Genomic DNA, 13,136 nt, shown 5'->3' with positions numbered 1-13,136 from the left:
TCAACTGAGTTAAAAACAATCTAATAATTACTTTAGAAACTTTTCGTCTCTTTATTCAGCTTCCGTTTCCGGCGTCTTTCTTTCCGGTTTTGAGCCCTCTCGTAGCCGTAATGAAGTGAGTTCACCGAATAGAATCACACACCATCTCGTCATTTAAAAGACTATATTAATCAATCATGACATTTAAACGATTACCCAAACACATTTCTTTCATTGACGCCCTAACTTTGTGGTTTTCAGGGTTGAGTTGTGCAGTTTCAGCGGGTATAAAATATACCCCGGCCATGGCCGCCGATACGCCAGGATAGACGGGAAGGTAAACGTCCTCGTTGTTACCCTCTTCTAGTTTGGGCAATTTTTAGTATTCACAGTGGACTCACAAAACTAATTGCCAAACATGTTTGGTATGCTATTAACGTTGAAGTAGCTTTAGAAATAAACGACCACCTGCAATAGGCCTACCCGGGTCATGCTAAATGCTATGGACGCTATCGCTACCTATTGCGTCAAGTCCTCCAGCGTCTAATGCAATATTTTTATTCCAGGTGTTCCAATTCTTGAACGCCAAATGCGAGTCTGCATTTTTGGCCAAGAGGAATCCCCGACAGATCAACTGGACAGTGCTGTACAGACGCAAGCACAAGAAGGGACAATCTGTAAGTAATAAGCGAATACCTCATGAAAAGTGTCTACAAACTTGTCAAACTTAATTCTACCAAGCGGTGGAGTTGTCATGGGCACGGTGCTTTCCGTGATGTGCAACAAACACACCAGTTTTTTTTCTATTGCTTTCCGGTTTAAGATGTAATGACTCCAAGTGGATGTATTGATTTTCCAAAATGTTAATAGCTAATAACGAATAAAACTATTTATTTGGAAAGACGTGTTTGGTTTTAGATCAACATTGTTAAATATGATCTTGTGCGTTAGTGACTTACTGAGAGAACAAAAAGACAGTCCAAACAGTAAAAGATGTCGGTTGTATAAAATAATTCAGGTTCTCAATTCAATTTATTTAGATTTCTCTGCAATGGTTGTGCTTCTGCAGGGGATAGAAATGCACATCAGAAAAGGTTCACTATATGTCTACAGTAGGCTGTCAATTATTTGGCTCGGGGGGGACGGAGTGTATGGTTACCCTCCATGTCATGTGCTGTTGCCGGGCTGTGTTTTGCAGGCTGTGCATCAGCACTCACTCCACACCCTGCAGCCATAGAATACACGGAGATCATAGTACTGGCCTTTGTTGTCATGAGTGACTCATTACCAATGGTCGGCCTCCAAACTCTCCGACATGCCTTATTGATACAAATTGTTTGAACACTCAGTGTTTTGCATTTTCTAAGTTGAGATTTCTTTTCCCATGTTTTGTTTTTTGTACGTAGTGTTTAATAGCAAAACTGCCCTAGGATTGCTGCTAAACATTTTGTGCCCTAACAGGAAGAGGTGAGCAAGAAGCGTACCCGCCGTGCCGTTAAGTTCCAGAGGGCCATCACTGGTGCCTCCCTGGCTGAGATCATGGCCAAAAGGAACCAGAAGCCCGAGGTCCGCAAGGCCCAGAGAGAGCAGGCCATCAGGTAAGAACACACTCAAGCAGTTGCACAGGTACTGAATGTCCAGTCAAATTCACACCGGTCTGTTATCCGTTGATGTATGTCCTTCTTGAAACTTGAAAATGTTAAAATATAAACAAACATAACTGAAGATATGTATTTATGAATAATTACCAAAGTGAATCAAAAGTATATTTAACCTGAAAAGGGTGCTACAAAATTAGCACTAAAATGTGCAAATAAGTGAATTCACAAATAGGCAGGGTTAACTGTAATTCAGATGGCTGTAAATGTTTTTGTTTTTTTTTTTCCTTTTCCTTCTTAATCAGGGCTGCCAAGGAGGCTAAGAAGGCAAAGCAGGCAGCAAAGAAGCCCGCTGCCCCCAGTACTAAGGTGAGAGTTCATATTAATGCATTTTGTAATGCAGATGTTACAAGTAATTGGATGTATGTAAATATTAGCCTATTGTTGAGAAACTCTTGGGGATAGCTTCTTTGATGTGAATCTTATAAAAGCTATAGTGTGATCATTGTAGTTCAGTTAATTCAACAAAATTTATAAATGTGTAAATGTTTTGTCCACTTTTTCTGTCTTTTTATATCCCTGAATTCTCAAGTTGAAAAAAAGTGTTTCTATACCTCTGTCCTCAAGGCAACCAGCAAGGCTGCACAGAAGCCGAAGATCGCCAAGCCCATGAAGGTGAACGCGCCCCGTGTTGGTGGAAAACGCTAAGCTCTGGCTCCTTGGTTTTTGGTTGTGAATAAACGTTTTGTGGGTAACCATCATCTGAATGGGTTTCTTTGAAATGTGTTCTATCGTATATATTCTGAGATGTGCGTCGCAGTTTTTCGAGTCTGTATATGGTTTGGCTTTACAACAAAGTAGAAATTTCAAATTTCTGTGATTTACGGTTTGAAATATGACTCAACAAATCAGCGGCCTCTGTTGAACAGGGTTTATTAGCCATTCAGAACAGGCATCACAATTCCACAGTGCCTCAAAGTGCCATTTGCTCCATCAATCGGCAGATCAGGTGACAGTTTGATTATTGCCATTACAGTGAGGTGACTATAAGTCGGCAGGGGTTTATGATTTATAAATTAATTTATATGCTTACAGACTTCCTAATAGCAAACATAATTTGCTAACCAGTGTTAGCGAGTGACCCTTGTGGAGCATTACAAGCTCCACAGGTTTAATAGAAATGGTGTTATGCAATTACCATTACGATAAGTGAAGCAATGAATTATGTTCTCACAAATTTAAAGCATTAAAATGAATCACAATTGAACAACTGCATTATAAATAAGTATGAGCAATGTGATGATGCCCTTCAATGAATGGACACATTCTTCAAAACCATACATTTTTGGGAAATGATTGCATGAGGTAATGATTGCTACACCCTATAATGATAAAAACTAAATGTACAATCAAACAACTTGTTAAACAAGTAATTACTTGTGCGTAGGTGACCATCTTTTTTCACTTTTTTTAAATGTTAAAATATACGCACCCTGAGGAAACTTGAGACTTTTGGGAAAGTGCACATTTCCAGCAGGGAGCTGGATACGAAATACGATCGGATCATGTTGCTGGCATGGATGTTAGGTGGAAACGGCGACGTGATGACGTACAAATGATGAGGGATTTGTGGGCCAGCTCAACCGGTGTTGTCCTTTCACTTAATTGTTGACGGTCAGGACTCTGCCACCTCCTGAGCCTTCTGATCCTGGTGGTATCTGTTCAGGGACACAACAGTTGCCAAATGAAGAATATAAATGGTAACTACAGTTTAATGAGTGTGGTTAAATATGTTTCAACATGATTACAGTGTATGTGAGGAGTATTAAAAAAAAAAAAAAAATGAAATTGTGTTGCTCTCGTCTGTCAATGACGTGCAGTGACAATAAATTTGATTCCAATCCCATTAAATAATTCTATATATGTTATGCTTTCAAAATTTGGGGGGCATTCATACACATTTACAATGTGATTAAAACGTTTCAGTAAATTTAAATGGTTAAATCATTTGTGTGTGAGGGCGAATTATGGCTTAAAACAAGGATGGACAACTAGTAGTCTAATTTTTCAAATACAAATATATATCCCTGCCTACTTTGCTAGATGCACTTTTTCAATCTAACTTGCCACACGACAAAGCTGAGCTCAAAAAGAAGAGTTTCATGGTCACCTCCAAATCCTGTAGAGCTGGGAGGCTCCGGCGCTACCCAAGAAGAAGTTGACAGCAAACAGGTTCCAGTTCTTTGGGATGATGACCAGTGAATATCTGGACCAGATCAGGCCTGGGCAGCAAGAGTCCAGGTTATGCACACATCAGTGAGAACATAGTCTGTTTTGTCCAAAACGTCATAAGATAACGTTTGTTTGAGGAAATATGATGCCGAAAAAAAAAAAAGCATTCGACAAACCTTGCATACCTTTGACCTATATTGGTAGAAGGGCAATGTATATTCTATTAAATTCAAGTCATAAAAGACAGTGAGAAAAAAAAATGCCATTAACTCTTTGTTGCTTAAGTTGTATCGTACCTGTTGCTGTCAGTACTGCAGACTGGGAGGTACTCAGCTTTTCTGCTGGCCGCGTCATGTCAGCCAAACCAGCTGCAACCAGGCCCTGAAATTAAGTTACCACTTTTATACATAAAAAAAATTGTAAACCACATAGAACATAATATTGTAAAAGATGACATGATTGATTGCTGATCGATTCATTGCTGCTTTGGTCCGGTGGCTGCATTGCTAATTATTAGTGGCTAAACTGCTAACACTAATGTGCTGGCAACAATGACGTTGACGAGACTGCACTTGAGCGCCTGGGTGTGAGCTGTGGCAGACAGCAGCTCCTGCGTAAGTGTGCTGTCTTGTGTTTTTATGTTGTCCCGGAATTTAATAAACAACGTGACACAGTCAGGGGTGGTGGTGGTGGTTTGATCAACCCACAATGTAGCGAGGAAACAATGTATCGCTACTCTTGGAAATCAATACCATGCCAGCTATGCGACCTATTACAATATTGATTAAAAAAATGTACTTACCCATTTGAACATCGGAGCCCAGAAGAACACCGTTTTTGGACCTTGAATGAAAACATTTGAAAACCCATGAAAGCCCTCTTTTGACATTGTTTTATGTATGTCAAAATTTGAAGGGTTTCTCTCAGGAGAAAACTGCAATCAGGTGAAACCGAAATCCAAGTGGCCAGGCCACAAAAACTGCTGTCGATACAAAAATGAACACCGACACTGCTCTGCTGCACAGATGAGAGAACCATAAGGGATCCTAGAACCTGCTGGTTTGGTTGTCAAGAATGTAAAAACTTCAAAACGTACCCCATAGATTAATATACAGTGTGCTTCCAGTACAGTACAAAAGTATGAAAGCATACAGCAAACACTATTTTTCTTATCATGTAGGTCATGGGGTCTCTCACAATTTGGTTAAGATGTTAAAAGCTTCCTTTAACAAATATAAGTCTTTGTGCTAATGAGACTTAAAAAGGCAAAGAGGACCATAAAAGGCCAGTGGCCTGCTTTCACTACACTTATCACCGAACCAGTGCTGCGGGCTTTATAAAAAAGGACACATTTCTGCAAATCAAATCAGAGGGAGGCGTTTTTGTTTTGGTTCCGCCCAGTCATACCTGGTCACAATGTTGTCCTTGCACCTTTCCATTAACCTTGGAGGGGGGCAACAAAAACCAGACTATAAACCCTTTCAAGCAGAAATTGGACTGCCTCCACCTCAGCTGTTGGTTATTGTGATCTTTGGATTAAAGGGTTAGTGAGATGAACACAATAGCTTCTCTCATATTCCTAAATAAGCATCAACCTAAAATCTGAACTGACCCTAACTCAAAGCTCACAAACCTCGGTCTCGTTGAGGTTTTCTAAGCAGTTTATCAAAACCAAACATGAAAAAGTGACTGCAAACACGCTTTTAAATGATCGCGACTTCTCTTAAAGATTGCTTTAATCGGAGTGTAAACTCGCTTTACCTGCAGGGTGGTTGTACAGGGGTCTCAGTTTGGCGGGCAGTATATGCTCTATTCGGTCCAGAATCCTGTGATAGGACACTCTCAATGCAGCCATGATGATGGTAGTATCTCGGGGTGGGAGGCAGATGACAACCGCTCGGAGCTGGAAGCTCGGCTAAACAAGACGGTAGCGATAATGAAGTAGCTTGTACGCAGTATTGTAAAATATACGACGTTGTAAATAAAAATAAAAATAAATTCTTTTCAGATTAAGAAAGTAAAGGATGCCAATTCTTACGTACTAGCAGCAATGCTAGTGTCGCTGTCACTAGCTTCTCCCTGACCCACACGAAAAGGTGACTTTCCGCTTGTGCAGCAACCTTGGGCAATAGGGCGGGGCTAGAGAGTTACACTGTCCTGATTGGTCTGTCTGTTCAAAAGCCGTTTGTGATTGGTGTAGAGTGGAACATGTGGGTCATGCCCAATTTCTGTCCAATCGGATTCATCTTCTAAATCTTGCCACACAGTTTTAAATGCTGTTGTGTCGCCTACACAGCAGATGGCAGCAAAAACATCACAAAGTGCTTTGTGGTTGCCACTAGTGATGGGAGAATTAAGCTTCATGAAGTACCCTGTGGTGCTTTCGGTTTAAGGACAAACGCTGCTGCAATGGAAATGTTTTCATTTTGACTGCTTCTTTAAACCAGGATTGCCATCATGAGGAGTCAAAAAAATCTTATGAAGCTTCATTTTTCCATCACTAGTTTGCGCAGATGCCTTTCCAATGTCAGACAAACAAACAAACAAACAAACTAACTAACTAACTAACTAACTAACTAACTAACTAACTAACTAACTAACTAACTAACTAACAAAACATCAAACACAAAAACTGATTAGTGTAGTGAAATTTGGATTCTATGCGTCTTTGTATGTTGCCTTTAGGCGATAAACTAGCAGCAGTGAGACTACTATAAGCTATTTTTGCGGTACAGAGAAGCTCAAGTTTCAGTAATGTGTAGGTACTTAGAATATGGAAGGGCCATTTGTCCGTGACCAGGAAGACCCTTGTCCATGGCCTTTTTAGGACATTGACAGCAACGAGTAGACTGAAACGCGAACGGCAGCTGTTACTCCAAGCCATGACATCAACGGTTTGGGCAAGTATAAGATAGGCTTGTCTGTCAGGAAGGGGGGCGAACATCTTTGCTTTTGGGAGCTGCGAACATCTTTTTCTTTGGGGCCACTCGAACCTTTGGAGAGACAACACTCTGACATCGGTTGAATAAAATCTTTTCCCAATCAGCCGTGTGTCACTGGAGTGCTTCCTTCCCTGGGCCAGCCATCGTCCACCGAGTGTTTTTTGGAGACCAGCGAAGCAACAAAGACCATTCACCACATTAGTAACTCAATAACATTTTGCAAGAAGTAATTTTTAATAATGATGATTTTTGTGATTTTTGCTTTTTTTCCGTCCAGGCTGTAGTCTGCTTTTTTGCCAAGGTGCCCAGAAAAGAAGAAAATGTGTACATTGTGACAAATTATTATAAGCCATATCATTTGAAGTTTTTTTGTGTGTTGAAATAATGTAATCATAATGTTTTTAGAAAATAATGTTTAGAAGGCTCTTTCTTCAACCACTGACGGGTGAAACAGCAGTGTGTTATTGTCTGATTACTTTAGATTTGTGTCATTAGGAAACACCGTCCAATGGAGAACAGAAGGCGGGGCACAGAAGAGTGGGAAGTATATTAAAGGGAGGTGGAGTGTTGTTCAAAACAGAATAATGAGGTAAACGGACGCCTGATTCAGACCTGTTATAGTACAGTACACACTGCAACGTAAGCTGCTTTGAGTAAATGAGATGGCAACAAAAATTATTTACTTTACAGTAAATGGGAGACCAGAACAAGCCGAGTTCTCGGTGAGTTGTCCTGCTCAAGATGTCAAAGGTAAGAGCAGATAATTTACCGCCTATCTTGTCAAAGGGTTAAAGTATCATTGCTTATAAAACATTTTCTATGTTCAATGTGTAATGTGTTCAATGTTCCTGAACGGAATTTTGCAATAGTAGTCAAATAATGTTTAACTTCTGGTGTGGAAGCAAAGTGGGGCTTAATGTGCACAGGTTTGTATGTCATCATAAACCTCACAATGAGTTGGTCATAGAAAGAATAACACGGGAGCAATCGAGGTCTGCTGACTTTCCAACGGCAAACAGCTGCCACTGACAGCTCTTCAGTCTATATGTTCACTGGCCAAATATTATTCATGCATTTTGTTTGAAGTGCTGTGGAATGCCAAAAGGGTCTAACATGGATGACTCATAAAACACCAAATGATTTTAAAAGCAACTTGTCACTTATTATGCAACTGCTTAGTGTCAGCTTAAAGCCTCGACGTGCATACATCTGTTGGGTACTTGCAGTGTGGAATTAAAGGAAAACTTTTTTTTTTTTTTACGGTATTTGTGTTTGAAACGTTCTGTTCAGAAAAGCAACATTGAATGTCCGTGTCGATTCTCTGTCCCTGAGGTCATGGTATCTGCAAAAGTTAAATCAAGGCAACCGAACTCAAGAGGTGCAGTTTCCACTTCAACTCAAAGGGCTTTTCCGTTTTAAATCTTAAGTGCAGTTTTCTTATGCCTCAAGGAGCACCGGGTTTTGATTCAAGGGGAAATTTCTTCAACAACAACAAAAAAAAAACGTTCAGTTGCCTTGCGTCAATAGAACAGCACAGAATCTTTCAAAACACAGCAAAAACTGAAGCGACCCTTCCAGATCTGTTCCGAGCTGCAGCTGAAGCCGGTCCACATGACATCTTAAAGCTTTACAATCCCAAAGGCAACATCATCAACATCTCACCAAATCTGGAGCCAAATAAGCCCAACGCCTGCTACAAACTGGAAGTGGTGGCTTCTGGCTACAACAGTCAGCCATTAGGTATCTTTTCCTTGGCACAAGGGCACAATCTTTAACCTGCTTGCAAAATAGTTGACATGACCTTTTATTGTCTTTTATTTCTTATATATTTTTTTTCCAAATAAGGTGTGGAACTTGCTGGTGCACTGGGATATGATCTCTCATCCATGGAGAAAAGGTGGAATACCCGTTCGAAATAAGAAAAACAGCGAAAACTAAATGTACATTTCCTCACCTTTATTGCGTCACCGTACAAAGGAGTTAAATGTGTTGTTATTGTAACATGTTACCTCAGACTTAAAGGCCTGGAAAAGAAAATCCTCGATGAAGCAGGAACTACGCCTGCAGTCATCTATGAGATGAAGAAACAGGTGGATTCATTCCGGGAGAAACTAGAGGTGCGTGGAAATTGACTTTGAGGCTTCAAAAATACGTCAAACTGAAAAGCATGTACTGTCTAGCTAACTTGTGTCTTGAACCAATTTCATTTTAGAGTGTGGAGCATCTCAGCTGGCTGGGGTTGTTCAAGGACTTGTCTGAGGGGGCACACAAGCCCTCTCCGTTCTACCACAAGAGAACGTTACATAAAACCAAAGAGGAATGTGAGCATGTGCGTGAAAAGTTCCTTCAAATGAGGCACGTGCAACTGACGCCAATCTATTTTGTGTATTCATACAATCAATGTATTCATTACTTATTATCTTATGGTGTCACCCTCACAGCTCTCTGGAGGTATCAGAGGAAGTAAGGCAGTACTTAAAGACTCCAACATTTGACAACTGGTAGGTTTTGGATTTGGATCAAGTGAAGCGCTGTGAATATTTTTGGGATGCACTGTGTGTATCTGAAAAGATTGTGGTCTTCCATTCTTTTCTTCTGGTTAGCATACTCATCTCAATATCAATACGCCTGCAGAGGGCTCACATATCAAAAGGCTCACAAGTGGCTTATTCAAAATCATGTTTGAAGTGGTTTCAATGTGCGTTGCATTCACAAATACACAGTATGGATTGAGATGAGCTTTTACACAGTTGGGATGGATGGGGTGTTATATCACGCGAAACCAAACAGTCACACACAGATGTTTACAAATCTCCGCTCCGGGTGGTTCCGTTTGAATGATTTATGATAGAATTAACTTGTGTTTATCATGCTATTCTTTCCTATTTTGTCAAATGGTTGACAGGACGAGCACATTAAATTGACTTTACTGACTCATCTGAGATGTTTTTTCTCTTTTGGTCTGAGTGCAGGCAGTGGGAGGATGCGGAGATAATGGTCCTTCTGCAAGTCATGTACACAGACTTGGATTTTATTGCGACCTACAATATTGAACCTGAAGTATTACAACAGTTCCTGTTTGAAGTGTACCGCAGATACAACAACATTCCTTTCCACAACTTCAAGCATTGCTTCTGTGTCACCCAGATGGTGGGTGGAATATGCAGCACCAGAGATCTTATGAATCAAAAGTCAAAGAAATATTGTCATCTCTTGCAACAGATGTATGGTTTAATCTGGTTGACCGACCTGAGAAGTAAGATGGACGGCATTGACCTACTGATCATGCTGACGTCTGCAATTTGCCATGATCTTGACCACACTGGCTACAATAATGCATACCAGGTACAACAACAAACAATCTAATCTTAATATAGAAGAGATCAGTCCAATGTGCGTTTCCAGTAGACTTCTGGAATGCTGAAATATTAAACAGCTGCAGCTCAACAATCAACTTCACTATTATATTGTCGTATTTTTAATTAATCAAACCTAGTCAACCGGAAAAAAAATAACGCTACTCAAAATTGTTAGTGTTTCTCAAGTGATTGGTTTGCAAAGTAGTTCCTCTAAGGAAAACAAATGTTATTTCCAGCCTTGGCTATGTGTGCATATTATTCCAGATCAATGCTCGGACAGAACTTGCACTTCGCTACAATGACATCTCTCCCTTGGAGAACCACCACTGCGCAGTCGCTTTTGATATCCTGGAGAAGGTACAACTTTTACACTCTGTCCAAAAAACATCAAAGGAAGAAATTGTCAGGAGGTAAAATTAAGGGAGTGGTGAGATGAAGAATTTGTTGTGTCTAGACAGAGAGCAACATTTTCAGAAATCTGCCTCTGGACCAATACAAGCGGATAAGAGAAGGCATTATTAAGTGAGATTTTTTTATTTTAACCATTTTGTATACGTTCATTTGCTATGCCCAGAGTTGATTACACAACAGCACAATATTTTGAAATTGCAGATGCATTCTGGCCACTGATATGACAAGACACAACGAGATCCTCAACAAGTTCAAGTCCATTTTGGCTCCCTTTGATTTTGACAATAAGGATCACAGAGATGTGGTAAGAAATGAAATTGTACTCATTACTTATATGCAATTTTTTTTTCAATTCTTTTTACTGCAACAAAGACAAATTGTTGCTATAAAAACCCTACCTCAAAGGGTTGTTTTTTATTTTTGACCTCCTTTATAAACAGAATCTTTGAGTAAAAAGTAGTAGGCGTGGATGATGTCATAAATTGAGACGATAGCATGACTGCTAATGAGGAGTGAACGCTTCTAAAAGGACAGATTGGGAACCAACCTCTGTCATTGGGTTCAAAGTTCAAGTGTGAAGTGTGTGAAATTTCAAATGAGTGAGTGAATGTCAAGATGACTTGAGCACGCGGAGCATTTCACAATCAAAAGATTAATCTGAGCAACAGAAAGCTCAAGTGATAATAGCATTTGTAGTTGCATAACAGGGAAATAGGTCATTGAACAGATTATAAATCCATCAACATAAAAAAAAAAACTAAGCAAGAAAATTATTTTTCAGGCATTATTTGTTTTCCAAAGGTGTGCAGGTTACCAAATTTCGTCCTTTTGTACACAACCTGAGCACCCTTGTGTCATCATCAGTTTGTCAATCATCTGTCCCTTCGTTCGTCCTAATTAAAAGCGCTTGCATCACTGCTCCATCCCTCCCTCCTTCCGTCCATCGTCAGTCTGAAAAAATAATAATAGTCCAACAAATAAGATGCTCAATATCGCTACCATACGGTGGCTGCAAAAGAACTTAAGAACCCTAACATTCTTATTTTCACTTGCAACACCAAAACGTTTGACATTTAAAATGGCTTCCTTGCCATTTCAATAAAAGTAAAACGACAGGCTTTTATCTGTTTTCACTTAAACTATGTGTCGTAAGACTTATGCACAAGGACTCTATTGAATCTTTCATCCTTACGCAGCTTATGATGATTCTGATCAAAGTGAGCGACATCTCCAATGAAGCACGACCCATGGAAGTGGCAGAGCCTTGGCTGGATTGTCTTTTACAAGAATTCTACAACCAGGTGACTCAATGGATTAAGCACAATCATGTTGTAGTGACACATGTTTCAATTTCAAAAAGTCGACTTCAATGGATCTTGTTAACCGTCATCAAAATTGAATTAATTCGGTGTGGTCCTCAGAGTGATGTCGAGAAGTTACAGGGTCTTCCTGTCACCCCTTTCATGGACCGGGATAAGATAACCAAACCCACATCTCAAACTGGCTTCATCAGATTTGTGCTTTTGCCGCTCTTTATAGAGCTGGCCAACCTCTTTCCCTGCCTGGAGGTAATCACATGACTTTGCATGCAACCCTAACCCATTGGTCTTAAGGAATCTGCGACTTTGCTGGCGTTTTTGGATCTGCAGCAACACATCATTGATCCAGTGCGGAAGGCCCTTGACTACTACACTGAGATGGAGAAAGCCCTGGAGAAAGAGAAACAAAATCGAGCTCAATGTGAAAATGGATTCAAGAGCAAAGAGATACCAGTGGACCAGCCGAGTAGAGATGAGCGGCGGACCTCTGGACCTGAAGCTTCAAGAACAGACACACAGTGACCAAATTGAAACTTGTATGTACAAACTCAGATGTACTTAGGGCATTTTGAATGTTGAAAAGAAAAAAAAAAGTTTGTTTATGCAGGAGGTGGCAAAGGAGACTCGAGTAAAGTGATTTTGCTAAAATCCTATTTATGAGATAACGCTGACAGAAATAAAACAGACTCCAACCAAATCTTGTAATATATTTCTATCTGTTGGTCTTTTTGTGTCACTGAAGACACAGAAGTTTTCAAATAATCCAGAAGCTAGTGCCAGTGAGTTAAATAGACATGAATAGTAAATGAAATAATTTCTTCATGTTATTACATCAACTGTTGATGATAGCTACTCTCACATAGCTCCAGGAGAACCCAACCAGCGTGTCGACTAATACCATCTAGTGGTGAATACTGATATTACAATAAAAAACTATACAGTGGCCAATCGGGGATTTAAGTTAGGGCCAGCCTGCAAATAGGGAAAATTCTTGTTTAATTGACAGCCCCGGAATTGTTCAAAAAATTAAAACAAACCTCCAATGCTTTTTTTCAAAAACGCTCATCTCCATTAAAAAAAGTCAAAACAAAAATCTGTGAATGTGATTTTTGTTTTTGTTTTAATGACTCAAGAGCCAATCACAGTGCAGTCCTCGTATATGTGCAGAGGGAACAAAGCAACCCACAAGAGTGCAAATATTTGATCAGTCATGAAGTCCAAATATTGAATCTGTTATCATATGTTAGCTGGCAGGCAAGAGCAATTCTGGTTCTCACTGAGAGGGTAATCAAATTG

At 39.9% G+C, this 13,136-nt stretch overlaps 3 protein-coding genes and 1 non-coding gene across 7 annotated transcripts; 3 read left to right on the top strand and 1 right to left on the bottom strand.

Annotated features, from left to right (window-relative positions):
- Positions 1-19: 19 nt before the first annotated feature.
- On the top strand, positions 20-2,344 carry rpl24 (ribosomal protein L24). Its single transcript, XM_037280818.1, has 6 exons — positions 20-115; positions 241-316; positions 546-656; positions 1,441-1,577; positions 1,883-1,946; positions 2,205-2,344. Exons 1-6 carry the CDS (start codon positions 111-113, stop codon positions 2,283-2,285), a joined length of 474 nt encoding a protein of 157 aa, XP_037136713.1. The 5' UTR covers positions 20-110; the 3' UTR covers positions 2,286-2,344.
- Positions 1,117-1,298, top strand: LOC119115733. Its single transcript, XR_005096192.1, has one exon. It is a non-coding gene; the product is annotated as a small nucleolar RNA SNORA23 (small nucleolar RNA).
- A 149-nt stretch (positions 2,345-2,493) lies between the features above and the next one.
- On the bottom strand, positions 2,494-5,933 carry mpc2b (mitochondrial pyruvate carrier 2b). The gene is made up of 6 exons (XM_037280819.1): positions 5,852-5,933; positions 5,571-5,724; positions 4,612-4,652; positions 4,106-4,190; positions 3,748-3,859; positions 2,494-3,295 (listed from the first exon to the last, which is right to left on the bottom strand). Exons 2-6 carry the CDS (start codon positions 5,662-5,664, stop codon positions 3,253-3,255), a joined length of 375 nt encoding a protein of 124 aa, XP_037136714.1. The 5' UTR covers positions 5,665-5,724; positions 5,852-5,933; the 3' UTR covers positions 2,494-3,252.
- Positions 5,934-7,321: 1,388 nt separating this feature from the next.
- LOC119115180 (high affinity cGMP-specific 3',5'-cyclic phosphodiesterase 9A) lies at positions 7,322-12,553 on the top strand. Of its 4 annotated transcripts, none has more exons than XM_037239458.1 (14): positions 7,322-7,501; positions 8,393-8,491; positions 8,597-8,648; positions 8,766-8,868; positions 8,964-9,106; positions 9,193-9,252; positions 9,724-9,901; positions 9,974-10,096; positions 10,375-10,467; positions 10,565-10,632; positions 10,723-10,825; positions 11,718-11,822; positions 11,943-12,089; positions 12,171-12,553. In XM_037239458.1, exons 1-14 carry the CDS (start codon positions 7,414-7,416, stop codon positions 12,360-12,362), a joined length of 1,554 nt encoding a protein of 517 aa, XP_037095353.1. In that variant the 5' UTR covers positions 7,322-7,413; the 3' UTR covers positions 12,363-12,553. The 4 variants fall into 4 exon arrangements, with proteins under 4 accessions (XP_037095353.1, XP_037095352.1, XP_037095355.1 ...); XM_037239457.1 differs by having other exon boundaries at positions 8,330-8,491; XM_037239460.1 differs by having other exon boundaries at positions 7,337-7,473; positions 8,330-8,491.
- Positions 12,554-13,136: the final 583 nt, after the last annotated feature.

The sequence above is a fragment of the Syngnathus acus genome, chromosome 21 (assembly GCF_901709675.1).
Source record: "Syngnathus acus chromosome 21, fSynAcu1.2, whole genome shotgun sequence".
NCBI lineage: Eukaryota > Metazoa > Chordata > Actinopteri > Syngnathiformes > Syngnathidae > Syngnathus > Syngnathus acus.
Note: the sequence above shows the minus strand (reverse complement) of the source record. Positions and strands in the feature narration are given on the sequence as shown.